The sequence below is a fragment of the Thamnophis elegans genome, chromosome 1 (genome assembly GCF_009769535.1).
Source record: "Thamnophis elegans isolate rThaEle1 chromosome 1, rThaEle1.pri, whole genome shotgun sequence".
Lineage (NCBI taxonomy): Eukaryota > Metazoa > Chordata > Lepidosauria > Squamata > Colubridae > Thamnophis > Thamnophis elegans.
In genome coordinates, this window is record NC_045541.1 from 157,201,981 (window position 1) to 157,222,057 (window position 20,077).

Sequence of the window (20,077 nt, forward strand, 5' to 3'; positions counted from 1 at the left end):
AAATATTTCTATGACATTAATAATGTTATTTTCTTTTTCTTTATATCATAGAGTTGGTAGAGGCCACCTCACCCACTCCACCTCACCCAACTGACACCCCCCCCCCCCCACTCAGAACAAAAATTCAGATACAAGCTCCTCACACAATCACCAAGTTGGAAAAGGCCATTTAGGTCATCAAGTTTAATCCCCTGCTCAGTGCAAGAAAACTGACTGGCTGAATTATCTCAGACAAGATGGCTGAACATATCCAGTAGGAATAAAGAGCCCACCATCTCTTTGGGTGACCATTCCCACTATCAAGTTGATCTAAGATTTTGTAATTTTCATGTTAAAGACTTGAATATACTTATTTCACTGCGAAATAATCCAGGGCAGGGGTGTCAAACTCAAGGCCCAGGGCCCGGATCCAGCCCATGTGGTGCTTAGATGTGGCCTGTGGGGCCGCCCTGAAAACAGCAAAGGACTGGCCTGCAGTGCCTCTGCCAGTGAAAATGGAGTTCGCAATGGCTGCATACGGCCCTCCCGAGCTCCGTTTTCACTGGCAGAGGGTTGCAGGATACTTGTAGGAAGTTAAAACCCACCCCCTGTCCTAGAAAAATGAAATCTTCTGGGGAATATTGAAAAGGCAGAATATTATATTTTCCTGGATCAGAAATGGAGAAACATGTTTTTGGGCAGGAAACATTCACTCTTCATAGCCCCCACCTTTGTCAATGGGCTATTAAAAGGCCTGAACCAGTCTATTCTACATAACAAAGACCTCTCCCCTTCAGCTCCAGAGTGATGGGATTAAGGCATGATAGTATTAGCCCTTTACCCATCTCACCACAGGGCACCTGGAACGAAGCAATGCTCAACCAAACTTGGACTCAAAACACAGCCTACAGAGTTGTCCCTGCACAGCCCCATGGGAGTCTGACAACCAATCAGAATACAAGATCAAGATTAAAACCCAGAGAGGGCATAAAGCCAGGGACTTTCAGCATCTCACTCTCTTTTTGAATTGAATTGAATTGAATGGGTTTATTTATAGGCCGCCCTTTTCCCTGAGGGGACTCAGGGCGGCTAACAACTCATAGGGAGGGGGGTACAGACAATAACATATAACATTACATATAATTAAAAAGTAAACAACATTCATCCAACATTCGGGTGGGGGCAGATCAATCTCTACCCCCAGGCCTGGCAGGATAGCCAGTTCTTGAGGGCTGCGCGGAAGGTCTGAAGGGTGGTGAGGGTACGAATCCCCACGGGGAGCTCGTTCCAGAGGGTCGGAGCTGCCACTGAAAAGGCTCTCCTCCGCGTAGTGGCCAGCCGGCACTGGCTGGCAGATGGCACTCGGAGGAGGCCTAATCTATGAGATCTAATCGGTCTCAAGGAGGTAATCGGCAGGAGGCGGTCTCCCAAGTACCCAGATCCACTACCATGGAGGGCTTTATAGGTGGTAAGAAGCACCTTGAAGCGCACACGGAGATCAACAGGTAGCCAGTGCAGCTCACGGAGGATAGGTGTTATGTGGGTGAACCGAGGTGCACCCACAATCACTCGCGTGGCCGCGTTCTGGACTAGCTGAAGTCTCCGGATGCTCTTCAAGGGCAGCCCCATGTAGAGCACGTTGCAGTATTCCAGCCTAGAGGTCACGAGGGCGCGAGTGACTGTTGTGAGTGCCTCCCGATTCAGGTAGGGTCGCAACTGGCGCACCAGGCGAACCTGGGCGAATGCCCCCCTGGTCACAGCCGACAGGTGGTGATCAAAGGTCAGCTGTGGATCCAGGAGGACTCCCAAGTTGCGGACCCTGTCTGAGGGGTGTAAAATTTGGCCCCCCAGCCTGAGTGATGGAATGCTAGCCAAATTGTTGGGAGGGAAACACAACAGCCACTCGGTGTTTTCTGGGTTGAGTACAAGCTTGTTAGCCCGCATCCAGTCTCTAACGGCCTCAAGACCCTGGTTCATCACGTCCACCGCTTCATTGAGTTGGCACGGGGCGGACAGATACAGCTGTGTATCGTCCGCATATTGATGGTATCTTATCCCGTGCCTCCGAATGATCTCGCCCAGCGGTGTCATGTAAATGTTAAATAGTACGGGGGACAGGACCGACCCCTGCGGCACCCCATGTGTTAGGGGCCTCATGGTCGATCTCTGTCCCCCGACCAACACCGACTGCGACCTGTCCGAGAGGTAGGAGGAGAACCACTGCAGAACAGTGCCTCCCACCCCCACCTCCCGCAGTCGTCGCAGAAGGATACCATGGTCGATGGTATCGAAAGCCGCTGAGAGGTCGAGAAGAACCAAGATGGAGGGATGACCTCCATCCCTGGCTCTCCAGAGATCATCGGTCAATGCGACCAAAGCGGTTTCTGTGCTGTAACCAGGTCTGAAGCCGGACTGGAAGGGGTCCAGGTAATCGGCTTCCTCCAAGGACCGGAAGCATGTGATCCCTTTTTTCTGCTCAGGAGCTCAAGCCATGTGGTCCTGTCCACCATTAAACCATCTTTCCAAGCACCCTCCACATTTCCAGTGCCTTTTTCCCCACTTGGAACTCAACCCAGAAGGACATTTCTTCCAACATGCTTTTGCAGTCAAAAACAGCTCAGGAGCCCATTTTCACTGTCAGAGTACTTTGGCCTCTACACGCGCCCCCCAATACAAGTGATGTCAAGATGACCACACCCACCCCAGCCCCCACCCCAGCCCCCGAGGTCAAACACAACCCTGGTGCAGCCCTCAGTGAAATCAAGTTTTACACCCCTGGTCCAGGGCATAAAAGTAGCATCTAATCAATTCCCTACTCAGCTCCCTCCCTCTGTCCAGGTTCAAACTCTTCTCAAAGGCTGTAAGAACTTTCCTTTGTTTTCCTTTTTAATTAAAGCTGAGAGTCCATGGATATCCAATGAAATCAGACATTCCACTCTATTCTTTCTGGCTTTTTATTTGAAAGAAGCAAATTGCCTATTGATTAATTGAATGGTGGGGTAGCTGTTAGTGTCCTCCCTTCCCAGTGAAATGTCATTCTTCTGTGTTATCATACCCCCACCCCCTCATCACCCTGACTCCTGTATCTGTGTTTTCATTCCTCATGAATTGGGTGCAATCTGGCTTTTTTTCTCCTCCAAGAAAAATATCATAAAAATCCTGGAGATGTCCAACAAATACAATCCCATGAAGATGAAGATGAGGAAAAAAGGGGTAGTGAGCTTCATTCTCTCACCAAGCATTATTTCTGCATTTTAAAAAATTCTTTGGTTCTTTTTGCAAAGATTCATCAGGATACACCTGAAAGATGGAATCTCTGAGAATCTAACTGGAGTTTCTAAATAATATAATGAAGCATGAAGGATGCAAGTATTATAAGAGTGAAGATCTTATTTGCCCTCCAGATATTACTGAATTACAACCAGTATCCTTTATTATTTGGCTTTTTGGCTAAATCCTGCCTATTTAACAAGGATCTCTGGCATTTGAAGCAATACCTAGACTAGATATAAAGCTAAGGTTTCAACAACCTTAAGATGTGTGGGCTTCAACTTCCAGAACTACCCAGGAAGTTGGTTGAGGAATTCTGGGAGTTGAAATTCACATATCTTAAAGTTGCTGAAATAAGAAACACTGACCTAGAGGAATACAGATTCCATATACAGGTAGTCCTCAACTTATAACAGTTCATTTAATGACCATTCAAAGTTACAACAGCACCAAAAAAGGGAATTAGGATCATTTTTCACAAGTACAATCCTTACAGCACCCCCATGGTCATGTGATCAAAATTCAGACCCTTGGCAACTGACTCATATTTATGAGTTACAATGTTCCAGGGTCATGTGATCAACTTTTGCAACCTTCTGACAAGCAAAGTCAATGGGAAAACTAGATTCACTTGACAACTGTGTTACTAACTTAACAGCTCAATTATGGTCATAAGTCGAGGACTACCTGTAATTTTCTTGGCAACAAAAGATGCATAGTTTGACATTGCCTTCTTCTGGTTTTGTTTCTTTTTAACGTCTTAATCTACCCTAAAGCCTTGTTCTTTCAGGGCAGTAGTAACAATAGCAATAGCAATAGCAGTGGACTTATATACCGCTTCATAGGCCTTTCAGGCCTCTCTAAGCGGTTTACAGAGAGTCAGCATATTGCCCCCAACAATCTGGGTCCTCATTTTACCCACCTCGGAAGGATGGAAGGCTGAGTCAACCCTGAGCCGGTGAGATTTGAACCGCTGACCTGCTGATCTAGCAGTAGCCTGCAGTGCTGCATTTAACCACTGCGCCACCTTGGCTCCTAGTAGGTTCCTACTGGTTCAAACCGGCTCAGCCAAATTGGTAGTGGTATGGCAGCCTGGGTTGCTGGAACAGGCAGCAACCTAGGCCTGCCATACCCGGTTCCCCAGTCTCTTTTGCCGTCGTTGGCATGTTTCTGCACGTGCGCAGAACAGTTTTCAGTCAACTGCGCATGCACAACAATGCATGGTGGGCAGGGGTATGAAGCGAGCAGTGCACACGCAAAATGCCCTCCTAGCAAACTGGCAGTAAACAAATTAGGAACCCACCACTGATTCAGGGAGCCTCTTATATAAATAATAACCATTTTAAACCTTGCTTAGTTTCTCTACCCTCCCTCCCCCAAGATCAGCCACGGTCAGCTGGGTGCTGCTGTCTGCTGCTTCTGGACTAGCCGTGAGATTGATCAAATGCACCTCCCAGAGCCACATATGCAAAATATATTTCCAGATCAATCAATGAATATTCATCTCAGATTGGAATGAACACTCAATCCACTGATGGTTTTTGTCTTCCTAAAAAAGCTGCTTCAACTCCAAGCTTCTCAGAAGATTACAAGCTTAACGAAGATTCAAGAAGGGGGTCGTGTTTCTGCCTAATCTTTTCCCTTTCTGCTATCTTTTCCGTTCAACTTCATCACTCCTTCTCCAAGCCTCCTACAAAAGGAGTCAAAACAAAAGGAATGCAAACAGATGAGTTCTCCCATTCCACTTTGCCCATTGTTCAAATTTGCAAGCCAACAACCCTGTTTTATAGTTGAAAACAAACAAAATGAAGAAAAGATTCAAGGGAGTGCAGAATTATTCTGTCCAGGCTATGATAAGATCTCATAGAACTCATCTTTCTCCTTTGACAAGTGGGATTCCTGCCCCCACTCCGCCTCCCCGGCTCTCATCCCGAATTGGTGGGTGTGGCTTGGTGGTCATGTGACTGGGTGGGCATGGCCAATTTAGCAATGCATTTAGCAGTCCATTAAACAATACACACATATTAAACTTTATTTTGTTTTGCTCCTGGGGGTGTTTTATTTGCTTTTGTTTGCATGTTGCATTTTTGGGGCAGCCGTATACATGTTTTTGGCCTTCCCAGCCCCCAGAATCCTTCTGCCAGCCAAAAACAAGATGCGCAGAGGCGTCCCGGGGCAGTGCATCCCATTTTTGCCTTCCCGGCCTCCAGAAGCCTTCTGCCAGCCCAAAACAGGCGTCCAGCCTCCAGTAGCTCTCTGCCTTACCTTTCACTTCCAGCTTGCAAAGGTAAGTCCTGCGCTCAGTTGAAGGGTGGGGGCCAGCGGGTGGGCAGGATGACATGGGCGGGGCTGCCTTGTGGTCCTGCATGGGCTGGATTAATGGCTTCAGCAAGCTGTATCCGGCCAGCAGGCCGTAGGTTGAGGACCCCCTGCTCTAAACTCTTGAAAGCACTGACAGACTTTGCTATACCTCACTGTGAATCCAATAAACTTTTACTGACACAATGAACATTCAACGGGCTAAGGAGAATTTTGCAGCACATACATACTGCCTTCCCTCAAATATCCCTAAAAGTAATGAAATTCCATTTCCCTAAAACTGGTAGGGTACACATTTATTTATTACATTTGTTTCTACTTTTTCCTTTCAGATTTTAATGTGGCTCCCTTGAGGTTATTTTGTTTTCTCATGTCAACAGCAGCTAATGTAGTGTAGTAGCAAAGATACATTGGACTAGCTGTGAGACCAACAGTTGCAAACAATAAGTTATGCTACCCAAGGTAAACAATACCGCCTAATCATCATACCACATCAACAAAAGCATTGCTTGTTTAACTTCTCTTCCCACACATCTGGGGAAACAGCTAGGCCTTCATAATCTTAAGAAAGGGTAACAGGGACAGGGTTGGTGCCATTGGATGTCCAGGATGATGCTGTTCCACAAGACAGCAGAAAAAGCACAACTGCTGATCCAACAAGATGATATTGTTCAATACGAGAGGAGCCATGCTGTCCCTGCTGGATCTGGTGAGAAGGAGCAGAAGCAATGGGAGAAATGTCCTACAAGGAGCCTGGCCTTATGCCTTGTAGGGTTTTATAGATAACAACCAGCACCTTAAATTGCACTCAGAAACCTACTGGGAATCAATATTATATGAGTACAGTGAAAATGCCAAACATTTGAGTGCATAAATGCATTCCAGACTAGGTTCCCAATGCTTTTCAAGGGCAGCCCAACTAGAGTGTGTTAGACTAACCCAGAAAGCATGGATTATCACAAACAAGGTCTCTCTATCCAGAAATGGGCCCAATATGTAGAAGACAAATCTTGCAAAAGCCCACGTTATGGTTGGGGATAAATAGAATCAGGGGGTCACTGAACTCTTTAATGAAAGGTGAGATATAAATTCAAATAAATAAATAGAGTGAAAACATCAAGAATGGAAATATTTCTTCAATTCTAGTTCATCAGTTTAATCACTACCCACTACCCCAGTAGTGAAATCCAGCAGGTTCTGAAATTTTGAGTAGTTTGGAGAACCGGTAGCGGAAATTTTGAGTAGTTCAGAGAACCGGTAGCGGAAATTTTGAGTAGTTCAGAGAACTCGTAGTGGAAATTTTGAGTAGTTCAGAGAACTCGTAGCGGAAATTTTGAGTAGTTCAGAGAACTCGGAGCGGAAATTTTGAGTAGTTCAGAGAACTCGTAGTGGAAATTTTGAGTAGTTCAGAGAACTCATAGTGGAAATTTTGAGTAGTTCAGAGAACTCGTAGCGGAAATTTTGAGTAGTTCAGAGAACTCGTAGCGGAAATTTTGAGTAGTTCAAAGAACTCGTAGCAGAAATTTTGAGTAGTTCAGAGAACTCGTAGTGGAAATTTTGAGTAGTTCAGAGAACTCGTAGTGGAAATTTTGAGTAGTTCAGAGAACTCGTAGCGGAAATTTTGAGTAGTTCAGAGAACTCGTAGCGGAAATTTTGAGTAGTTCAGAGAACTCGTAGCGGAAATTTTGAGTAGTTCAGAGAACTCGTAGCGGAAATTTTGAGTAGTTCAGAGAACTCGTAGTGGAAATTTTGAGTAGTTCAGAGAACTCGTAGTGGAAATTTTGAGTAGTTCAGAGAACTCGTAGTGGAAATTTTGAGTAGTTCAGAGAACTCGTAGCGGAAATTTTGAGTAGTTCAGAGAACTCGTAGCAGAAATTTTGAGTAGTTCAGAGAACTCGTAGCGGAAATTTTGAGTAGTTCAGAGAACTCGTAGTGGAAATTTTGAGTAGTTCAGAGAACTCGTAGCGGAAATTTTGAGTAGTTCAGAGAACTCGTAGCGGAAATTTTGAGTAGTTCAGAGAACTCGTAGCGGAAATTTTGAGTAGTTCAGAGAACTCGTAGTGGAAATTTTGAGTAGTTCAGAGAACTTGTAGTGGAAATTTTGAGTAGTTCAGAGAACTCGTAGTGGAAATTTTGAGTAGTTCAGAGAACTTGTAGTGGAAATTTTGAGTAGTTCAGAGAACCGATAGAGGAAAATTTGAGTAGTTCAGAGAACCACCAAATGTCACCTATGGCCCCAGAGTGGGGTAGAAATGGAAATTTTGCAGTATTCTTCCCCTGGAGTGGGGTTGGAATGGAGATTTTGTAGTATCCTTCCCCTGCCATGCCCACCAAGACACACCACACCCACCAAGTCCAAGCCACGCCCACAGAACCGATAGTAAAACAAAATGAATTTCACCACTGCACTACCCACTAGCCAGCATTTGATAACCAGCTAAACCACTGAAGAATTGATAACTGCAATGAAAATAAGAACTCCCTTTTCGAGCATAGAGATTTTGCTGCCCAAACCTTCCACGTGTTACGTATTGCTTACCGAGCCCTTGGTTCTGCTGTTCCCATTCAATTGCATTTGGTACATGATAGGATATTCCGGAGAGGCCTCCTGCAGGGTTTTCCAGACCTTCCAAGGGTTCCTGTGAGGTTTCCCCAGGAAGAGTAAAACTGGAGAGGTCAGCATCATCTAAGCTTTCATCTATTAAACTGGGTTCTCTGTCGTCATCATTCTCTTCTTCATCCTCATCCATATCCTCCTCTTCCTCTTCTTCCTCTTCCTCCTCCTCTTCCTCTTCCTCCTCCTCTTCCTCTAAAGAGATAGGAATTAAAAGAAAGATGATATTTAAAAAAAAACATATTATGAAGTTCGTATTTGTACTCCTTTTTTATTGAAGAAATGTTGGAAGATGCTTGAAATAGAGGTTGTTGCCTTGAGGGGAGAGGATTAATTAAAGTCTCAATCCTCTGTGAGTATCTAATGATAGTATATGGAAAGTTCCAAAGATACAGCTATTCATCAAATGCAAAGTAGTTTCTTTCTTCTTTTCCTCTTATCTCACAATATTGGTGAAAAACTCTTCCCATCTTTGGAATGAAGAATATCTTAAGAGGAGGGCCTTTCAGTAGAAATACATTATAATCCTAATGTTAATTGGACCATTTGCCCAATGACTGATACTCATCCCACTAGAAGTAAAAGTGTTTAACTTAATTGTGGCCTTTTTAAAGTTTTATTTCATTTTACCCCTTATAAGTGAATGATTTTTTTTTGGGGGGGGGGGAATTAAGGGACACACTTATTAGGGGACTTAATTCGTGGGAACAGAAAGACAAATATTGTGCCACTGAAAATGATCACTTGGCTATGTAATTCTGAATGCTCCACCCAAATCTGCAAAATGGATACATGCAGCCTATTGGCCATAATAACTAACAATCTAAGAAAGTCTGTCCAAGTTTGGTGTCCTCTACACATATTGAATATATTCTATAGATAGATCCTACAACTCCTAGCCAGCATGGAAACAGCTTGTGGGCTGGGAATGCTCAGTGATGGTCTAACACCATGATGGCGAACCTATGGCATGCCCCCTCTACCGCCAGCCACTTTTGGGTCTCTGCCATACATGCGCAAGCGGTTGGGTGCACATTGAGGGTTGTGTGTGCATGCGTAGGGGTGGGGGAGTGTGGGGGGGTTGCACACACATATGGGAGGCACGTGGGGGTGCACAGGCATTGCATTATGGGTATTCGTGCACGCCCTTTCGGCACACAGCAATGAAAAGGTTAGCCATTACGGGTCTAACACATCTGGAAGGCACTAGATTTGGATGTCAATCAAGCATAACTGTCTTTAAGAGACCCTTGTTCTTATGACAGATGCAATTTTGTTTGTACTTGCCCAATATTAGAATTTATCCATCATTATCAATGCACAATTTATTCTTTCAATAAAAGCTTTTTTTCATGCAAACAATGAGGCTGCACTAGAGTCCATATTTTTTAAAATAAATAGGAATGCTCTCCAGCAAATTTTAGTACGTTCCTGTCCCCTTTATTTCAACCGAAAATAATTAAATATCCTAGAGGTCAAACCGGTAGATATTTGACTGATCAATTCTCAAAATTCCAGACATTGTGCAAACGGATGAATGCAGTGATTTCATGCATCACAGAAAGAAATGCATTGGATTCTTGCCTATCTCTAAAATATTTTGCTCTAACCCTGCATTACCAATTACATTACATTCCTTGGTGTTAGAAACAAAAGGAAACATTGCCATCAGTTGGTCATAAAGAGGCCCTGCAATCTTCAAGGAAGTTTAGAAGAAAAATCCCAGTGAAGAAGGAAGACGCTATAAGAGAAAATGCCAGCAATCAATCAGGAAATAAAACCGCAGTATTTCCATTTTTTGTGTGTTTCCTCTTGATAAGTGTTTTAAAGTATCAAAATAAGCACATAAATTTAAAGTTTACATAAAGCTACAGTGAAAAGTGATGGGATTAAAGTTGGTGTTTACTACAGATTTCTATCTTAGATTTTGGCTGAGAGCTGTATAGAACCCAACCAATGTGGCATTGTTTGTTAGTTTGTTTATATACTGCCCTTATTATTATTATATCTTATTATTTATAAGAAATTATTATTTAAATAAAATATTTAATTTATAGCTTTATTATTTGGTAGCTTATTATCCTGGCTTATTCAACTAATTTAAAAAAGTAAAAGACAATATATGAATCCAGCCACACTCTCCATCCAGTCCTCTCTACCCAAAGAAATAATTATTGCTCTATAATTAAGAAATATTTGATTTAATGAACAATTGTGCAAAGGCTCTACAGATAGCCTTAAATATTAAGGTCCCCCCCACCTTCCATTCCCTGGATTTTAACTCTTAACTTATTTTTGTTTCAACCCAGCTCCTTTTACATAGGTACAGCATTTTTATATGGTTTTTATGCTTTTATCTTTTGACTATAAACCACCCAGTCATTCTGAGAGTGGAGATGGTGGTAATTAATTTTGATATATATTTCCAATATAAAAATCTGTTTATTCCTAGAAATGCATCACACAAAAGTATGAAATGTAATTAATGACAGAAAAAAACAACCTTAAGGACCTAATTTTTGGGGGGGGGCTGGAGAGATTAAGTCTGTTCTGAAGGACAGTTTTCGGTCCTTCAGCCGCGACATATGCATCATCTTTGATCAGATTCACAGTGCAATATGTGATGTCCATATCTAGATAAAATATTAACTGGTTTGTTTGATTAATTAACCATATCACAGGCTGATATTCCTGGTCTTCAGAAAGAGGGAGGGAGGCATAAGTGTTGCAAAATAAGACTACTCCAGTCACTGCTTCCATCCCTTTTTGCTCCCCACAAATAAAACAAAGATATTCACTTTAAAATAACTGATTTTTTTTAAAAAAATACCAAACATGCTTGTCAATTATACCAATATAATGGAAAAACAGAAAACTGTTACTGTTTTATGATATAGGTGGGTTCCTACCAATTCGGCGCGGTTTGGTCGAACCAGTAATGGTATGGCGGCCTGGGTCGCTGGAACCAGCAGTGACCCAGGCCTGCCACAGCCCCAAACCAGTTCCCTGGTCACCGCCGTCACCGCCACCATTTGGTTTTTGAGTTCTGCGCATGCGCAAAACAATTTTAATTGAACTGTGCATGCATGCACAGCACGCATCCAGCATGTGTGCACACACAAAGCATGTGCACAGGTGAACCGGCAATAAAGACGAACAGAACCTACTCCTAGTATAGATATCCAATCATATCTGGATGGCAGCTGAGAGACCCCCTGAAGAAGTTTGCTCCTGGGAGATCTCACAGATTCCTGATGACCTGTTCCTTTATTTTTCTTTTTAATATAAAACATTCTCATACCTTTATCCCCACAAGGTGCCTCCCAAATGTTTTGGGACTACAGTTCCCAGAAATCTTAACCAAAAACTTCCTTACATCAGCTGGTCACATCCTTGCCAAGACATCCACAATGCACATGGATATATGCCTTGGATATATACTTTTGGAGAAATATCTCTAAGAGTTAACTTCAGAATTTCCATCCCATTTGTAAGTTTTCTCTCCTTTCCCAGATTGAGGTTAGTTTTGTCTACTCAACCAGGACACTAGAATGCCTCCAACTCAGGGATAGGTTTCGACAGTCACTACTGCCGGTTTGCTTGTGGCCGCACCGCACATGTGTACTTGATATGTGTTGCGCGCACATACGCAATGCAATAAAAATTGCTCTGCACATGCACAGAAGCAAAGAACAAGATGGTGACACCTATGGCGCCACTGGGAGAACCAATTCAGGAATATGGCAGGCCTGGGTCCCCCCCGGTTCCAGCAATCCATGCTACCAAACCACTACCGGTTCGGCTGAACTGGTCCAAACTGGTTGGAACCCACCTCTGCTCCAACTCCAGGATTTATTATGAGATTGCAAATCCAGGTCATGCATACATGGACATGTTCAATAACACAGGATAGGCAAGACCCCAACACTAAAAAAAATAAGGGGCACTGATAATTAAGTGACAGGGAAGTACAAGATTACTAATGTGATTGGTTACAAAATTAATTATAAAAGGAGAAAGTTTAGTCTTTGACTAAGCCTAAGCCTCTATTTTGTACCTGCTAAATGTCAAACCAGAGCTTCAGCTAGCTCTAATTGCCCTGATCAACTGTTCTGATCATCTTAACCACAAATACAATGCAGAAACTATTTTTATTCTGCAATTCACAGGAATCAAAGAATCATCATTTAAGATTTTGGATGGCTTTGCATAACTGCAGGAACAGCAGCAATAGCAATAGCAATGGCACTTGGACTTATATACTACTTCACAGTGGTTTACGGTTCTCTGTAAGCAGTGTACAGAGTCAGTATATTGCCCCCAACAATTTGTGTCCTCATTTTACCAACTTCAGAAGAATAGAAGGCTGAGTCCTTGAGCTGCTCAGAATCGAACTCCTGGAGTGAGCAGTGAGTTAGCAGTGAGCAGTGAGTTAGCTTGCAGTACTACACCACCATGGCTCTTGCAAGGCAGTCTCTCTGTGCTACTGTCCCATCATTGCACCAACATTCAAATCAAACTCCTAGAAAACTTCTCTCCTTGAAATAAATCTTGCCCAGAAAATCATTAGTACATTATTTAAAAGAGCTCAAATGAGTTGATAATGATTACAGAAAAGAAAAAAGCATGTAACTCAATTTAAAGAATAATTGTTAATTAAACGCAAGAAGATAACCCAATGTTATTCCCAAACAAGGAAAGCCATCTATGCCGCTTCGTGTCCCATTCTCCCTCCATGATTTATAAAGCATCTGTCCTTTAAGAGCTTAGTCAGGTACCTACTTTGTAAAAATGGAGAAACCAAGAGCAGGTGGTAAGGGCTATAGGGGGTTATATGTTTAGGGGAGGGGGAATTTAATCCTTGTACATTGTTCAGATTCACTTATGTGAGGTGGGTGGCCTTAAAAAACAGAAGGAAGGAAGGAAGGAAGGAAGGAAGGAAGGAAGGAAGGAAGGAAGGAAGGAAGGAAGGAAGGAAGGAGAGAGGCAGGCAGGCAGGCATAGGCACTAGGTCAAGGATGGCATGCACATACCCACCCCATAACTTAATGCTCCCTGTGCTGCGCCCCTTGTGCATGTGTGCATGAAACCCACCCACCACTGCTGTCCCACACATGCGTGCACGGCTTTCTAGGTCCCTGGGGAGGGCAAAAACGGCCTCCTCTGCCCCCCCCCCCACCCGAGGCTCTCGGGAGGCCAGAAACTGCCCATTTTTCAACTTCCAGTGGCCGCGGTAGGTACGTTTTTCACCCTCCCCAGGCTCCAGAGGCTTTCTAGGAGCCTGGGAAGGGCAAAAACAGCCTCCCCAGCCCCCTCCCTGGAGGCCGGAAACAGGCCATTTTCCAACTTCCGGTTTGAGCGTTGAGTCGTTTTTCGCCCTCTGGAGGCTTCAAAATGGCCAAAATCAGCTGCCCAGCATGCACGCTGGAGCTGACAGGGTAACACCTTGCGTGCCCTAAGAAGTGATTCCTCATGCCAGCTGTGGCACTAGGTAGATTAAGAGAACTTGCAATTCATACAATCTGCTTTTTTAAAATAAACATTGCTGAGATCCATTTACCAGAAAGTTAACTGTTCCCTGCTCTTCCCATCAGTCCCCTGTCCTAATTCCTTCTACCTCAGTTTACTTTTATTTTAGTGTGGCGGAAGCATTTTTAAAGTTTTCACTAGGCTACAACCACCCTCCCCTTTTCGAATTCTAAAACTTTGATCAGGCTTATCACCTTCTGGGATAGACAAGTCTCATGTTTTCTCCAGCTACCCCCCTCTACTTGCCTCAGAAAGAATAACAAAGTTCAGAGTCCTTTGATTATGAAAAGACTTTGCAATAAGTGTTGAGAGTTTAACATCAGAGTCCAGAAATGAAGCTACTCCACTAGCATAGAAATATCTTGAGAGACATTTCCATAAGCTTGGAGATGCTGAATCTTAAAATCATCTATAAAGCCCTGGGTAAAGAAACAATGTACTGTGAAATCTAGTCTCATTTTAATCCACATGTTTACAGTTTACTTAAAATCATTGTATTTACTTATTTATTTATTAAATGTATATAATAATATATTATAGCCTTTATTGTCATTGTACAAAATAAATACAACAAAATTGGTTTTAGCCTCACTGGTACAATCCATGATAACAAATACAAACAACATAAATAGTATAAAGAATAATCCCAATGCAAGTAATTGGGGGGGGGGGGGGGAGAGAGAAAGAAAGGAAAAGAAAAACTAGTCATACATTTCCATGTGTTTGTGGAGTGATTGTGGTTGTGTTTACGGGTCTGACAACCCAAGGGATAGAAGCTATTTTTAAACCTTTTTGTTCGGCTGGCTGTGCTGTGATGTCTTCTGCCCGATGGTAGAAGTGCAAAGAGACACTGACCAGGGTATGAATCGTCTCTGAGTATCTTCCTTAGTCTGCTAAAACAGCGATGACAACGGCGATGTCATCCAGTGGTGTTAGAGGGCAACCAATTGTGCCGAATTGATCACTCTCTATAGTGCATTCCTGTCCGCAGCAGTTAAACCAGCTTACCATACTGTAATGCAGCATGTGAGGACACTTTCTATCGTGGAACAATAGCCATTGTTCCGAGTGAAAGAGAGGGAGGGAGGGAGGGAGGGAGAGAGAGAGAGGGAGGAAGGGAGGGAGAGGGAGGAAGGGAGGGAGAGGGAGGGAGGGAGGGAGGAAAGGGGGGCGAGACAGAGACAGAGAGATCTGCCTGCAAGTCAGTCTTAATTCCTTGGACAAGCCCGTGAAATTTTCTAGGCAATATTTCCAAAACTAATTTATCATTGCCTTCTTCCTAGGCTAAGTGAAAATGACTACATAGACATAGAATAACAGAGTTGGAAGGGACCTTGAAGGTCTTCTAGTCCAATCCCCTGCTCTAATGAGCCGAGGTGGCGCAGTGGTTAGGGTGCAGGCCACTTCAGCTGACTGTTATCTGCAGTTCAGCAGTTCTAATCTCACCGGCTCAAGGTTGACTCAGCCTTCCATCCTTCCAAGGCGGGTGAAATGAGGACCCAGACTGTGGGGGCAATATGCTGACTCTGTAAACCGCTTAGAGAGGGCTGAAAGCCCTATGAAGCGGCATATAAGTCTAACTGCTATTGCTATTGCTATTAGGCAGGAAACCCTACACCACATACTCCAAAGCCATCCAGTTAGATTCTATGCATTAAGGCAGGTTTAAGACTTACAACTTACTTACAACATTGCTAAATTTCAATCCCAAAAGAAGGTACGGTAGGTCCTGCATCTTGGACATGTCCTATAACCCATTTGAGGAATTTCGATTCCAAATTGTTGTTCCCTATGATATACTCTTTCACCCAAGTTACAAACAATCAAACAGACATGAGAGTTTTAGTGCTATATAGGATAGATATTTGGACCATTACACTCTCACAGTCAATTCCTGTTGGAGAGTGTTCAGATTTTAAAGATCCCTGTTCAAATCATCTTACTTAAGTACCTTCTGATTCCAGCCTTTCCAATCCATAAGTTGAAGCTGTGGTAATTCGGTGGGCAGCTAGAACTGTGGTTTGCCTTGTAGAAGATGCCAAAGAAGGCAGAGTCATTTCGGTTGGCACCCTCAGATCATCCAGCGATGCAGGAATATAGGTAACAGAAATGACCTCTTTATTCTCTAGGAGGGTGACAGGTTCTGGAAGCCAAGCAAGAATCACAAGTGAGACCTATACAATTGCAAACTGTGACTAAAAAAGAAGTTTCATATTATAATTTTCATCATCCTTAACCCATGGCTGGAGATAAGAACCTCAGCTAATCCTAGCAGATGGAAATAGGTGAGAATATATATTTTGTACATGTGGAAATTCTTAGCACGTGAATTAAGGTTGGTTCCCAAATGCTTTGAAGCTCTTTGAATTGATACAAGAGAATATTTGTAGCTCAGGATTCCTTGCTGGTCTCTGAGCTCACTAGCACTGATGACGTTACCCAGTTTGGTAATGAAACGTCTGCAAGAAAAAAGGGAGCTCAGAGAGCATCAATGACCTCTCATATTTGAATTGGTAAATACCTTTATTTCTTAAAGTAAATAATTCCAACACTTCATTATGTGGTGTACAAGGAAAAAAAGGTTCTTCCAGTATACCCTGAATCTCTAACCCTCTCTTTCAATGGATAATCTTGAGATCTAATATTAGAGTTAAAAGAAAACTTCTACCATCTAGTTCAATGTTTCTCAATCTTGGCAGCTTGAAGAAGAAGCTGTGCTGCCTATGGAATTCTGGGAGTTGAAGTCCACACATCTTCAAGCCGCCAGGATTGAGAAATACTGATCTAGTTGATTGCAACTGTATTTAACATAACATTTATTAATTTACTTGAAAATTATTTTTCAGAATACATATCTCAAAATAGTTTATAATTAAACTGCAAAATACAATACAATACAAAAATTAAGAAAAACTGCAAACACAAACAAATGTAAAAAGAAAGAAACACTATAGCATATATTAAATCTCCTAATACTACAAAAGTATATAATTTGTGGTTTAAAAACTAATAAAAATACTTTTTCTACTCACCTCCTGCCTACTAATTAGGATTATAAGGGCAGAGTTATTAACTAGGACAGTACTTCAATAAAAAACTTAATGTTTGAGTGAACTGATATGAGATTTGGCATTCTTAAAACCATGCATTTTTTCATGACAATTAATATACTAAATTGCCTTACATTACATCAGATTACAGATAGTCCCTGATTTACAACAGTTCACTTAATGACCATTCAAATTACAACAGCATTGAAAAAAGTGACATTACCATTTTTTACACTTATGACCATTGCAGCGTCCCCATGGTTATGTGATTTGAATGACTAACAGTAACAAACTGCAGTGATTCACTTAATAAATGTGGCAAGAAATGTCATAAAAAATGGGGCAAAACCCACGTTGGTTGATGATCTCTGGTGGGTCTGGGACAGGGGCTGCTCCTCTGTCCTGGTCCTATTAGACCTCTCGGTGGCTTTCGATACTATCGACCATGGTATCCTACTGCGACGACTCGGGGGGGTTGGGAATGGGGGGCACCGTTTTGCGGTGGTTCTCCTCCTATCTGTTGGATTGGTCACAGTTTGTGTTGACTGGAGGACAGGGATCGACCCCGAGGCGCGTCACTTGTGAGGTGCCACAGGGGTCAGTTTTCTCACTCCTCCTGTTCAACATATATATGAAACCTCTGGGCGAGATCATCCGAGGTTTTGGGGTACAGTATCATCAATATGTTGATGATACCCAACTTTTCATCTCTACCCCAAACCACCCAAACTATGCCCTTGACATGATGCCCCGATGCCTGGAGGCTGTGCAGATCTGGATAGGGAGGAACAGGCTCAAGCTCAATTCCTCCAAGACTGAGTGGCTGTGGTTTCCGTCATCCCGATTTGTGCATCTTGTTCCATCTTTGATGATAGGGGGAGAAACTTTACCCCCCTCAGAGAGGGCCCACAATCTGGGAGTCCTCCTGGATACGTGGCTTAGTTTAGAAGAACACTTGAAGGCCGTGATCAGGGGGGCCTTTTACCAGGTTCGCCTGATACGTCAGTTGCGCCCCTTTCTGGATCAGGATGCTCTGTGCATAGTCACTCATGCCCTCATCCTTTCTTGCCTGGACTACTGCAACACTCTCTACATGGGGCTGCCCTTGAAGAGCCCCCGGAGGCTTCAGCTGGTACAGAATGCGGCCGCGTGGGTTATCATGGGGGTACCTAAGTGCTCCCATATCAACCCCTTTTAGGCGGCCTGCACTGGTTGCCGGTTGTCTTCTGGGTGCGATTCAAGGTCCTAATTATGACCTTTAAAGCGCTCCATGGCTTAGGCCCAGGGTACCTGCGAGACCACCTACTGCCACCAGTAGCCTCCCACCATCCAGTGCAATCCCACAGAGTTGGCCTCCTCAGGGTGCCATCAGCCAGACAATTTTTATAATATGTGTTTTCTTTTATGTTGTACATCACCCTGAATATTTGGGAGAAGGGCGGCATATAAATCCAATAAACCTCAAACTTCAAACTTAACAAATTTCTCATGTAGCAACATAAATGTTGGGCTCAATTGTGGTTGTAAGTTGAGGACTATCTGTATTTCCCTCTCTAACAAATTTGGATTTTTTTCTTGCAAGCATTAAACCACAATAAACATAAAAATAACTCTTACAAGAGGACTGAAATTAATTCTGTTAATTAATTATTCTGTTATATGAAGCTTAGGATTACAGGATGTATGGCATAGCCCAGGCTGGGTATCCTGTGGCCCGTTGACTGTTATTGAACTACATTAAAATTCGCAGAAGCTACAGCCAACTTGGTGAATGGTGAGGGTTACCATGAGCAGTAATTCAGACAGGCATGAAGTGTCAGATTTCTGCCTTATCGGAATTGGAAGCAACTTTTCAAAGTCTCATATAGAAGGATCTCTCCCATCAACCATTCAACTGAGGTGGCACGAGATTGACTCAGAATTAAATTAATCAACCAACCTTTAACTTCCAACATTTTCACTGGGAGCTGGGTAGAAGGAGGAGACCCTGTAGGAGCAACCGTTTCTAATATCCCCAAGAGTTGGGCAGTGCTGGAAACTGTTGTTATCTGAGTTGCCAACTCTATTTCTCTCTCCAACACATTTTGTGATTCTGTAATCTTCTGGGTAGGTAGGCCAGGTGGTGGTGCAGTAGCAGTACCAGGGAAGGCTGTGGATGTTCCTTCAATACAAAAGGGGATTGAAAAGGAGATTAAAAACTATGGTTCTTGCTCTCTCATTTGTTTATATTCTGTCTTTCCAAAGAAATTGTCTTCCCAATATATCTTGCATTATAACCGAACCATATAAGTGCACATATATCACTATTACAGTTAATAACCAAAAGAGGAAAAGCTTTGAAGTTCCTATTTGACATAAGGAAAAGTGGATTCAAAAACCCCATAGTTCACCAGTGGTGGGATACGACCGGTACACCCCGGTATGGGTGTACCGATGCCTGCTGGGAGCATTAGGTACCACTCCGCTCCAGTGCTCCAGAGGGGCCAACCTCCCGCCCGCTCTCCTTACCTCTATTTGAACTAATCGGGGCATTTGCGCATGCACATCGTGTGTACGGTGCCTGCGTGATGCTCTGCTGAACAGCTTGAGCATCGCAGGCGGTGGGTATGCATGCACGCTCTGCGCATGTGCATATGGTGGACGCCCAGCCCTGTTGCATCATACCGGTTGCAACGGGAGCCAGAACCCTCCACTGTAGTTCACTTAAGTTTGTTCGCCCAAATCACCCTCCAGATGTCACTGAATCAATTCTAAATCATATTAACCATGTTGATTAGATCTGATGTACGCTCTAGTTCAACAGTGAGAGTTGAAGTTTCCCACTGCTGCACATGACTTCATGTGATCTCTGAACAATAACAATAAAAAGACCATTTTGGAGTAGGTTGCAATAATATTAATTAGCAAATAAAGTAGAAAAGAGACATGGCAAAGCGAAGTATTATATGACTAGTAGACAAAAACTAGCAGACAAAGCACATAGCAACTAGACCTGGCAATGGTTAAGAGCAGGAAAATTGAAGAAGACAGAAGGGTTAATTCTGGCTGCACAAAATGAAATCTTAAGAAGAAATACATACAAAGCCAAAATTAAAAAGACAGCAACATACAGCAAATGTCAATTCCACATAGGAGCTAAAGAAGCAGTGGACCACCTAGTTAGCTGCTTCAAGATCATACAGACTGACTACAAACAACGCATGACAAAGTAGCAACAATGGTGCATTGATATATCTGCATGAAATATCTTTTGTCTGCAAGCAAGAACTGGTGAGACCACAAAATAGATAAAATAATAGAAAATGAAGAAGTTAAA

The 20,077-nt window shown here is 43.1% G+C and overlaps 1 protein-coding gene across 1 annotated transcript in view; it reads right to left on the reverse strand.

The window, feature by feature from the left end:
- ARMH4 (armadillo like helical domain containing 4) overlaps window positions 1–20,077 on the reverse strand; it is a 58,401-nt gene that overhangs the window by 27,558 nt on the left and 10,766 nt on the right. The window contains exons 2-4 of the mRNA XM_032214038.1: window positions 18,701–18,922; window positions 15,663–15,854; window positions 8,108–8,377 (exon numbers count right to left, since the gene is read on the reverse strand). Coding sequence (XP_032069929.1) covers window positions 8,108–8,377; window positions 15,663–15,854; window positions 18,701–18,922 — 684 coding nt within the window. The remainder of the gene's footprint in view (window positions 1–8,107; window positions 8,378–15,662; window positions 15,855–18,700; window positions 18,923–20,077) is intronic.